Genomic DNA, 12,383 nt, shown 5'->3' with positions numbered 1-12,383 from the left:
CCAACGAACGACTTTTGAAGTTGACGCTCTTTGCCCATTGAATCCGATGCTTGCTTCTCTCTGGGGAACTCCAAGGGGCAAATATTTAAAAAACTTCCAAATAGCAAGCCACTTAATTAGGGAGCCAGGGGGAATTCCAAGACCCTGAACCATTTCCCATTTCCTGTCTGTGTCATTTCTGCCTGCCAGTCAGTCACAGAACAGGAGGTCTACTGTTCCAATGTTAATAGTCAAAGAAAGTGAGTGTAACAGTTTGTAATACAGAGAAAAGAAATGCCATGGCTCCCAATGACTAAAAACTTCCAAAAATGCACCTGGGGCTTGGTAGTAGTTTAGTATTTAGTTCAAGTCACTATTTCTCGGAAGGTTACAGAACATTCCTAACACATGTGGGAAAATATATATAGCAAGAATTGTTCATTCTGAACTCAAGATTATTTCTCTTTTTCAGTTCTTGTCCTGACCAAAACAGTAAGATAATGAATATACTTAAGTATAGGGGAAAGCTTGCATTTCAAAAACTCAAAAGCCTTAGATATTTTTAACAAAAAATATTTGTAATATTTACGTATAATAAATAGTACCTCATAACTTTTAATCTTGTATAACTTTGTAGTCTAGTGTTACAGTTAGTTAATTCAGTTACCTGTTTATTCAGTTAATTTTTTTTCATTTTGCTAGTATAAAGTTGCTGTTAATCTTAAAAAAATAAGCTATGTATGTCTGCTGCAGTTGCCATTCTAACGTTTTTCACATTTATGTAGAAAAAAATATTTACAGTATTTAAAACAATTTTGAAGAAGAAAAGTAAGATTGGAAGGTCTTGTCCTACCAGGTAATGAGTTACAATAAAGCCATAGTAATTGAGACAGTCTTGTATTATTAAACGCCCTAAGATGGACACTTAAAGGAAGGAGGTACAGAGCCCCAAGAAGAGACCCACATCTATGTATTTGGGAATTTGATATACTGGTATTATGTATTAATGAGAAAATGATTAATTACTCAATAAGTAATGCTGAATGAATGGTTATTCTAATGGAAAATAAAATTAGATCACTACCATATACTATTTAAAAATCTCTGCCGGATTTTTTTTAAAAACCCTCAAAAGTAAACAGCCATCATTATGAATCCAGGGATTTAAAGAAGTTTGGTGAGTTGTAATCCATTGTAGCTATTACCACTATTAGTGCTCAAGTTGTTTATTTTAGGCCGGTGAGAGTTTACTCAGGTTGGCTCCTGAGTCTTTTTGATACTTTCCTAGTAGTCTTTGCTTTCCAGGCTAATTTTGTGTATTTCTTACTCCATACCCATAATAAGCCATTACTCCTAAGTGCCCTGGATCCTTTAGTGGGAAATGATATTTAAAGAGCATAATCTGAATGTTTGTCTCCTTTAAGCTGGCGCTGCAAGGAACAACAAACAAACAAACAAAAAATGTTTGTCGTGTTGTTAATGAGTTTGATTGTTTCTATACCTGTTCAATGGACAGAGCTGGTTAGTATGGGTTTGTTTTGGTTTGGTTTTTGTCTTTTAAATCAAATATATTATGAACTCATTGATACTTCTGATTCAAATTCAGGAAGTCAAGGTTTTATTTAACCTCTTTGATTACACATCTGTAACTCCCTTTATTTTGAAAATCCTTGGTCTCCCCTCTACTTTTTCCTTCCTGCCCTATAAGTAATGACTTAAACACTTTTTATGATTCATTTTTTCATTTAAAAAATGTAATTATGCATGTTTATACCTACCCTTTTCTTAGATAAACAGTAGTAGCACACTTTTCTCCACCTTTTTTCACTTTATAATAAATTCTAGAGATTGTATAATACTAACATACAGAGCTATTCCTCATTTCTATATAGTACTCCATAGTGTAGATGTGCCATAATATATTCAACTTGAACAATGTAATTCAGAAAGCAGCCAAAAACTGTTAGGGCCATGTCAAAGACTAAGGAGCCAGCCTGAATAAGCTCCCCAGCCATAGATAAAATTAGTACCATAATATATTCAGCTACTTCCCTATGGATGGACATCTGGGTGGTTTCCAGCCTTTTGCTATTACAAATAGTGCTGTAATGAATAATCATGGGAACACATCTTATTTTAGGATATATTCCCAGAAGTTAGTTCAAATGGTAAATCCATACATAAATTTGCCTAATATGGCCACATACCCATCCATGAGTATGTTGGCATTTTGCAGTCCAATCAGCAATGTATGTGAGTGCCTGTTTTTCCCACAGCTTTATCAGTGGAGTAAGTTGTCAGACATTTGGATTGTTGCCAACCTGTTAAATAATAAATAGTATTTCAGTTCAGTTACCATTTTTTATTGCTATATTATGAATGGGATTGAAAAACTTCCTATGCATCAATTGTATATGTAATGTTTTATTTATTTTTTTAAGTTAGGTGAGTATAAAAGAATGTTAGGATTGGTTGTGAGGTATTGTTAAAGAAAAAAATTCTGCCGTTTGTTAAAATGGTAAGGAAGACTTTATTCAGGACTGTGCAATCAAAACATTGTAATAGGGAAGCAAGATTGGGGTCAACTGGGAATACAGCAAGGACAGCTGGGGTATTTATAACCAACAGGTAGAGTAAGGAGGGTCAGTGGATAGAAAAGTACTAAATGGAGACATCAAGGGTGGTAGGATTCTTGCTGAAGGCAGGCTAAGGGCTTATACTTCAGAAGTGGAGAATGAGGAACTTGATCAGATACCCACAGTGGCAGGATCCTCACTAAACTGACAGGATTCTTATTAAGACTGAGGTAGGCCAACAATTACAGGTGGGGTAGGGCCCAAAGTCAAAGCCTAGTCAAGAAGAGGGTTCAGAAGAGGCTCAGAAGTTTGGTCAAAGAGATAGTCTTTGTCCGTATGTACACAAATGACATGCATATGTTCCTGAATTTTTGAATTTTTAAAAAAATGCAAATAGGACATTAAGAACTTACAAATTTGGGTCACATCAGAACTTCCCTTTCCAACTTTTAGTCACTTGCAGGCATCCCAAGCATTACGTTTTCATCTGTTTAAAAAAAAAATCACTTTATATTTCTGTGGTAAGACTTTGGATTTTAATTTTCATAAAACCCTTCATTAGGGTTTTGGAACTAGAGAGGATCCAATAGCTCCCTTGATTTAATCAGTTTATTTTGTATATGAGCACTCAGCCAAGGTAATTGCTAAAAAGATTTTTATAGATAATATTGAGACTCTTAAAATCCAAGACAGCTTTAAAATGTTGGCGTCTGTATCAAAAGTCAGGTTTTAAAAATTTACAGAAATATTATTTAAAGGCTTACTTAGTAAACCTTAATAATTTAATGTAAATTAGAATTTCAGCAACTCCAGTTTCAAAAATCAATGAATTACAAGTTAGGAAAATAAAGGTGTTAAAGACAGCCTGAGTATATTGGGCACATATTGTTTGCTTCTTCACATCAGGCTGGGACCATTAGCTCAAAACTTACCTTATCTAAGATCAAAATTTTTTTCATGTAATTGCTTAAATGTAGCTCAGATGGGCCGGGTGCAGTGGCTTACACCTGTCATCACGGCACTTTGGGAGGCCAAGGCAGGCGGATCGCCTGAGGTCAGGAGTTTGAGACCAGCCTGGCCAACATGGTGAAACCCCATCTCTACTAAAAATTACAAAAATTATCCGGGCATGGTGGTGCATGCCTGTAGTCCCAGCTACTTGGGAGGCTGAGGCAGGAGAATCTCTTCAACCCAGGAGGTGGAGGTTGCAGTGAGACATTGCACTCCAGCCTGGGATACAGAGCAATGCTCCATCTCAAAAAAAAAAAAAAAAGTATATACACACACACACACACACACACACACACACACACACACATATATAGCTCAGATGGCCATGTTTTTAGCCATTTAGAGTCTGCCTGCTAGCCAAAGATAAAACCGTACCTGGCATCTGTTAACCACAGATAAGACAAAGCATAGAGCTATAAGAGACCCCAAACCTCTGCTGCCCTTCCAAGTTCTCTAACTCAGAGACTCCCCATCTTGTAGCTGTACAACATCCTAGACAGATAAACCCCATTTCTGCTTCTCCCCTACCCCAGGAGTAGTTCCCTTGCCTTCTTCCCCTTCTGCATGGTGGCCATACACCTCTGCCTCTGGAAGGTGTCCAGCTGTGAGGGATGTCCTCCTTACATGCAGTCTGTCAAGCACCACCCAAATAAAGCTTGTTGCATGCTACTGCCACCTTGTGGTCACATCTCTTCTTTGATCAGTCCCAAAATCCTTGAACTCAGAAAAACCTTATGTTTAGGGGAAAATAGTCACAAGATATCATACTGACAAACACAAGGCAGAGAGGACCTTGTTCTTCCTATACATATTTCCTGTCAAGGAAGGAAAAAAGAATTCTAGGATCCCAAAAGCCGATGGAAGTCCAGGAAAAGCCTTTCCTCTGGATTTCCAGAAGGCAATCATGCAAGGGACTAAGCGCACAGAGGCACAGAGATGTTAAATAATTGCCCAAACTTACTCTGCTGTGATTGGAATCCGAAGACTGAACTTTCAATTCCTGTGCTACTGCCTCTCCTAAATTACAGTGTCTCAAATCAGATAATGAATATAGACACTTAGTACATTTGAGTTCCATAAATATCAAGCTGGGCGTGGTGGCTCACGCCTGTAATCCCAGCACTTTGGGAGGCTGAGGTGGGTGGATCACTTGAAACCAGGATTTCAAGACCAGCCTGGCCAACATGACGAAACCCCGTCTCTACTAAAAATACAAAAACCAGGTGTGGTGATGCACACCTGCAATCCCAGCTACTTGGGAGGCTGAGGCATGAGAATTACTTGAGCCTGGGAGTCGGAGGTTGCAGTGAGCTGAGATCACACCATTGCACTCCAGCCTGGGAAACAGAGTTAGACTCTGTCTCAAAAACAAAAACAAAACAAAATACCAAAAGTAAATAAATGTCAGTTAATTGTTGTTATTAAGATTCTAATGCCTATATCTTTACCTTATACTCTTTCCAGAGTTGAAATGCCATGCCTCCTCATCTGAAATCAGTTCCAATTCCCACCTCCTACATGAATCCTTTTAAACTAGGGTGATCTTTCCTCTCTAAAGATTCCTTTTGATACCTAAAGGCAGAATTTGAACCATGATCTACTTTATCAATGATTCTGCCTTAGTACTTTATCAGCAGTGGTATTTAAAGAGGAAGAAATCTCCTCTCACATTCCATGTTCACTCACAGGAAGCCATTCATTCATTCATTCATTTACTCAATAAGGGTCTATTCTGTCAGGCCCTGTGCTCAGTGCTACACATATAATGGTGAACAGAAAACATGATTATTGTCCTCGTGGAAAATTTGACAACAGACTATGGCATTAAAAACTGTAAAAATAAATTGTGTTAAGTGTTATGAAGAAAAAGAACAAAGGGTCTACTAAAGAGACTATCAAAGGGTTATAATCTAGATGGGAGAAGTCAGAGAAAGACAGTCTGAGAAAGTAACATGGAGGCTGACACCTGAAGAATGAGTAGGAATTTGCCAGGGAAAGAGTGAATGAAAGAAGATTCCAGTCAAAGACCCTGAAGCAAAAGAGAGTTTGACATATTTAGAAACTGATGAAAACCAAGGTGGCTGAAAGACAGTGAGCAATGGGTAGAGTGGCAGAAAATAAAGTTGAAGACTATCAAGGGACATGTTGACCTGAGGAGGAGCAGGAATGTTGTGCATCTTGAAAAAATACCTGTTATTTGCACAGTACAAACTCTGCAAATGAGACCTTGCCTAAATCTTGACTCAAGATTTAGAAGTGGGCATGGTTTTTGTTTTGTTTTGTTTTGTTTTGTTTTGTTTTGTTTTGTTTTTTGAGCTGGAGTTTCACCCTTGTTGCCCAGGCTGGAGTGCAATGGCGTGATCTCGGCTCACCATAACGTCCGCCTCCTGGGTTCAAGCAATTCTCCTGCCTCAGCCTCCCCAGTAGCTGGGATTACAGGCGTGTGCCACCACACCCAGCCAATTTTTTGTATTTTTAGCAGAGACGGGGTTTCTCCATGTTGGTCAGGCTGGTCTTGAACTCCCGACTTCAGGTGATCCGCCCACCTTGGCCTCCCAAAGTTCTGGGATTACAGGCGTAAGTCACCACGTCCGACCAGGAGTGGGTGTAGTTTTTAAGAGATTGAGTAATACTGACCCACTGATCCTTTTTGTTTCAAGGGTACTTGTATTGCTTTTAAAATAGTGAATCTCTTAAACATCACATCTGTTTTGCCTGGAATTTTCTTTCTTTTTAATTATTTATTAAGACATGGTCTTACTATGTTGCCCAGACTAGTCTCGAGCTCCTAGACTCAAACGATCCACCTGCCTTGGCCTCCTAAAGTGCTGGGATTACAGGTGTGAACCACTGCACCTGGTCTTGAATTTTCTTAGTAACATACGTAGTGTCTACTATGATGTGCAAGACAACAAAAGGAGGTGACATCTTCACCAATAGGAGCTGAATATGGTTAAATCATATTGCCTGTGACCACAAAGGAACTTAATGGCTAATGGTATCAAGCGATATAAGGAAATTAAGAGAAAGGTTGGATGGAAGCTATAATGAGCATGGCTGAAGTGTGAAATTAAGCCTGCTGCAAAGTCCTGTATGATCACACTTAATATATTGAGGTTTAAACCCAATGACTGAAGACCAGGTTGGCTGGTAGGTGGGGTTGGAGGCAATCAAATGGATTAATGCATGTCAAGCACCTGAAAACATCTGACATTTGGTCAGCAAATAGAGCTACCATTATTATCTATGGTGATTTATTTTTTCCAAAACAAAATGTCAAAATAACACTTAGGGAAATAACATATTTGAATAAATGCGTTGGTTATAATAGCTATTTATTACCATAATGAGAAATGAACAAAAGTTTTACAGTGAGATGACAAAGTTCAAATATTATCTGTAGTATACAAGAACTAGATAAAAAAAAAACACGTTGCAAAAAGGGTGCCTACTGTTTAAATACCCTATACCTGAGTTACAAATCACCTAAGCACAATTACAAATAATTCAGCCTAGCACCCATGCAGGACACTGGCTAGCATGTGGGTAGCCAGCAGAGCCTCTTAGCAGAGGCAAAATCAATTGCATCTCAAGGAAATAGTCTCCCAGCATCAGAATGCAGAGATGGATTTTTCCTCCCCTCACTTGGTCCCTAATTGTTCTCTTTACAACACTATCAGATGTTGGGGCTCAGAAAACCTAAAGTGAAGGCCTCAGAGGCAAAGTTTTTCTCTGATGTTATCCTGCTCTCCTGTCTCAGCCTCATTCTCCCTGAAGGCAAGCCACAGAAACTTGAATTCCTCTTCCCCAAGGTAGGTCATAGAAACGCGAACCACCTTTCCACAATGCCAGACTTACATCTTAAAGATGGTACTCTAATCTTTCCTCACCTAACTATGTAAGAGCTGGCCATAAATAAATTCTCTGACCTACCTTGTTTGATAGCAGGTTATAATATCCCCATCCCATACAGGCCCTGCCCTATATCCAGGAGGAAGGAATGCTGCACAGAGACCAAGAAGAATCTGAACAGACAGGCCTTGCTGGGTCCCCAACCTGTGTCTATTCCCATTAGATCATATCCTTTTTTTCCAATCACTATTCTTCAGGGCTGTCCATTCATTATCAAACCTAAGCATAAAAATGCACAGTTTCCCCTGTAATTTTGGATCTTCATTACGAAGGCTCCCCGGTCATGTAAATCTGTGATTAAATAAATTTGTTAAGTTCTTCTGTTGTTAACCTGTCTTTTGTTATAGGATTGTCAGCTGTGACCCTTATGAAGGGGTCTTTCCCTTCTGCCCTTACAGAGCCATCTGCCCCTATACAGACATCTAGAACTGGTTTAGATGACTAGCCTTTGCCTGCCTTCCCCTGAGTATTCCCTATTACAGTCTTACTTCTGCTCTTGAAGACCTAATACCTCTATAAGAAGCAAAGGACAGAGTTATGACTCGGACGTGTTGAGTACCAATAACATAATGCAGAGGGGGACATTTTGTTGCACTGACAATATGAAACAGATTTATTTACCAGAACAACCTGTTGGTCCCAAGCATTGCTAACCAGTGTACTTTCTAAGTTTCAGAATTAATACCAAAGAGATAAGAATAAAACTCAGACCTTCTTCCAATAGGTGGGGCTGGCATGAGACTTCTTGAATGAATCAATAGACAAATGAATAAACAAACTTACTAAAGGGACTGTTTGATTCTTGTCTCAGGCATTCCATAATAGATTTTATGATGTGTTGACCCCGTGTTCTACAAGTGTCAATGAAGAAGCATCTTATGGGAAGGAGTATAAACTGTAGTTCAATATTTGAGAGGCTTTAAGGAGGTATGGAAAGAGTCTGGGAGTGACTAAACTATCCAATGTCATTGAAATAAAGCAATGAAGAATAAGAGTAATTTTTGTTGCTTTATTAAATTTTTTCTCACAGAATTCTTTATAAAAACACCATGTCCCTAAAATGTCCTTCAACATATATGCACACCTTCGATGTATAGGACACTGATCAAAAAAGACAAAGAAATGTGTCCCTGGTGTTTTGTTTTTGTTCTGTTTGTTTTTAAAGGCAGGGTCTCAGTATGCTGCCCAGGATGGATTCAAACTCCTGGGCTCAAGTAATCCTCCTGCCTCAGCCTGGGACTACAGGCACATACCACCACACCTGGCTTCATGTTCCCGGTATTAGTACAATGCCAAAATATTTAAAATTCTGAAAGGTAAACTCAAATATCTTAAGTTTTACTTCACTTACAATTTCAATAATGCTGAAATTTTGATTGAATATTGTGTTTGTAGTGCTATCTCTTTTTCGTTCATAAGAACAAAAGCCTATCATTCTCTTAGTTTCTAAAAAATATATGTTCATATGGTTTAGATACATATATAAATATGTTACACAAAACAATGTTTTTTGAGTTGTAAATAAATAAAAATTTTAAGGAAACCAAATTCGGATAAAAGTTAAAGTTATAATACATTTAATAAATTAATTCTAAAGTGTAGACGATGTTTTGGTTCTTCTTCATGAAAGAAATGTACGAACTGTACCCTTGATTGTACTCCTACAAATAGGACACTTTCTTAAAGAAGGAGCACAATCTTTGCATACTACTAGATGACCACAAGGAATAAACACTATGGACACTTCTTTGTCCATACACACTTTACATGTTCTTTCTTCTTGTAGTCTCCGCAATTGTTCTTCCACTGGTAGATCTAGAAAGAGGAAAGAATTTTTAATAAAAGGCAATTTGCTTCTTCAATGAAAAACTAAGAAAATAAAGACAATGTTTTCTATTGATTTAAAATATTAGTACTATTACCTGAAACATCTTCTGTGGGAATATATTTTATGTCCTGTTGCACTAAGGGAGAAAAAGAAAAAGCATTACTATGACAAATAAGGTTAATATTTAGCTACGGAATCTATTTTAAAAATGAACACTTTAGACTATAGCCAAATACTCATGTCAAGGCAACAGAAGTCTTTAATCTTTTTATGTAATTAATATCTATAAATTAGATTGATTTTTTTTTTGAGGCAGAGTCTGTCACCCAAGCTGGAGCGCAGTGGCACAATCACAGCTCATGGGAGCCTCTATCTCTCAGGTTTAAGCCATCCTCCCACCTCATCCTCTTGAGTAGCTGGGATTACCAGGCATACACCATCACAAATAATTTGTTTTAAAAATTTTTTGTAGTGATGGGGTCTCGCCACGTTGTCCAGTCTGGTCTCAAACTCCTGGGCTCAAGCAATCCACCTGCCTCAGCCTCCCAAGGTGTTAGGATTACAGGCATGAGTCACCACATTCAGCCTGAATTATTTTCAGTAATCATAAATTATTAATAAGAGCATATTTTCAATTGACTTAGAAAATGTTTAAAAATAATTTTCTATCACTCACCAAATAAATGCTCATATAACACAGCGTCAGCTTCTTGCAGAGAGTTTCTGAATACAGTGGCTGCAATATTTCCTTTTACTAAAATCGTATCAATCAATTCTCTTGCTTGTAAAGACGTCTGTGTCTTCTGCTTAATAACATCATGTTCTTGTTCATTAATAATTCCGGCAGTTAGTAGACTATCCAGGATTGGAATTACACAAGTCAAATGTTGAAAAAGTGCCATTCTATTCTTCCGGATTAATAATAAATCATCTTTATAAAAAAGAAAACAAGCATAAACATGTTCAAACTCTGCTCACAAACTTCCTTCCAGTCCTATATATATAACAGGATAAAAACTATCTTTAATTCGTAATCAGTAAGGCATTGATGTTGATTGCTGGGTTTAGGGGTGTCTCATCTCCTGTGCTTAATAATAATGTTATTATAATTATAATCCAGGGTGCAGTGGCACATGCCTGTAGCACCAGCTACTCGGGAGGCTGAGGTAGGAGGATAACTTGAGCCCTGGAGTCAGAGACCAGACTGGGCAACATAGCAATACCCGGTCTTAAAAAAATATAATAATAATAATAATAATGCTACTTATAGTAAGGACTAACATTTAGTGAGCACTGTGTTAAGAACTTTACATGTATTGATTCATTTCATCTTCACAACAGCTCTTTGAGGTAGGTCCTAATAGCCTCATTTAACAAATGAGAAAATGAAGCCGCAGTGAGGCAAGTAAGTTGCCGAAGGACACCACAACTAGCAAAAATCAAACTGAGGTAGTCTGGTGTCATGTACTGTGCTTTCAATCATTTGGCAATACTGCTAAGCCTTTAACCAAATGGAACTTAGAACCTATTAAAATTGACGTTTCAATTCAATCTAGTCAAATTGGGGAAAGACAAAATCAAGAGAATTAAAACAATTTTTTCTTAAAGTATCATTCTTCCATAAAATTTCTTTTATTATTTATTTATTCATTTTTAAAACAGAGTCTTGCTCTGTCGCCCAGGCTGGAGTGCAGTGGTGCGATCTCAGCTCACTGCAACCTCTGCCTCCCAGGTTCAAGCTATTTTTGTGCCTGAGCCTCCTGAGTAGTTGGGATTACAGGCATGTGCCACTGCACCCAGCTAATTTTTTGTAGTTTTAGTAGAGATGAGGTTTCACCATGTTGGCCAGCCTGGTCTCGAACTCCTGGCCTAGAGTGATCCGCCCACTCCGGCCTCCAAAAGTGCTGGGATTACAAGTGTGAGCCATTATGTCCGGCCCATAAAATTTCTTTAAAATTCCATTTTAAGTTGAAATTTTAATTATTTCCAGAAATTAGACATATTGCCATTACCTAAATATTTTATAGTAAGCAGGGAAAGGCAGTAACAGCATTTTGAATAATAAACCCTATTTGTCAACGACTACCTTCTCGTCCTACAAGATATCATCTAATTCTCCTTCAAGACCTAGATTTTGTACCCATTGGTAAAACATTTTATATTTTAAAACTGCAGTTTTATTATCTCTTTGGAATATAACTTATGAATCTAAGTTTATTAATTTTCATATAGCTTACCATAATCCATAAAGCTGTTTCTAAAAAATAACTAATGACAGAGGCTGAGCTATCTGAAGAATTGTTTTGGGAGAGAGGATTGTTCGATTTTAGATACATTGACTTTGTCAAGTGATAGGACTCAAAAAAAGAACCATTTAAGAAAGAATAAAAAATGGAAAAAATAAAACAGCAAAAATCAAAAACAACAACCAGAAAATAAAGATGATGCTTAGTCAAAAAGACAAGGCTAAAGACATATTTTGAAAATAATGGAAGCTCTGAGAATAAATGAGAAAAGGGTCAGGAGCTAGAATAGTGTCTGGCACAAAGTTAATGCTCCATAAATATCTGTTGAACAAATGAACAACCAAGCCTTAGTTCTATAATTTAAAGAGTAGGAATGAAAAGTAATGGTGAGAGGGGTAGAAGACTTAGAACTTAATATATTTTGCTAAATTATTTATATTAGCAAAGTAGGGATATATTAGAAAATAAAAATACAAACTTGGTGTTTAAGTATACTACTTTTTCAATCTAAGATTTATTTTTGTAATTATACGTAACCTAATATAATGCATTCTCTGAAATTCTTAAGATTTCTAAAATTTAATTGCTAGTAACTGAGAAAAAGTCTCATTTCAAAGTTGTAGACTATATTCTGGTTTGCCAGTTCAGAAGACTTGAGTAGCTGGAATTACCAGGCATACACCATCACAAATAATTTGTTTTAAAAATTTTTTGTAGTGATGGGGTCTCGCCACATTGTCCAGTCTGGTCTCAAACTCCTGGGCTCAAGCAATCCACCTGCCTCAGCCTCCCAAGGTGTTAGGATTACAGGCATGAGTCACCACATTCAGC

General features: G+C 37.4%; 1 protein-coding gene across 1 annotated transcript in view; it reads right to left on the bottom strand.

Moving 5' to 3' along the window:
* Positions 1-8,467: 8,467 nt before the first annotated feature.
* Positions 8,468-12,383, bottom strand: part of BIRC3 (baculoviral IAP repeat containing 3) — a 17,822-nt gene continuing 13,906 nt past the window's right edge. Inside the window, exons 7-9 of the mRNA XM_055356131.2 lie at positions 9,983-10,237; positions 9,401-9,442; positions 8,468-9,293 (exon numbers count right to left, since the gene is read on the bottom strand). Of these exons, the coding sequence (XP_055212106.2) occupies positions 9,100-9,293; positions 9,401-9,442; positions 9,983-10,237 (491 nt within the window). The 3' untranslated portion in view covers positions 8,468-9,099. The remainder of the gene's footprint in view (positions 9,294-9,400; positions 9,443-9,982; positions 10,238-12,383) is intronic.

This window comes from Gorilla gorilla, chromosome 9, assembly GCF_029281585.2.
Source record: "Gorilla gorilla gorilla isolate KB3781 chromosome 9, NHGRI_mGorGor1-v2.1_pri, whole genome shotgun sequence".
NCBI lineage: Eukaryota > Metazoa > Chordata > Mammalia > Primates > Hominidae > Gorilla > Gorilla gorilla.
Note: the sequence above shows the minus strand (reverse complement) of the source record. Positions and strands in the feature narration are given on the sequence as shown.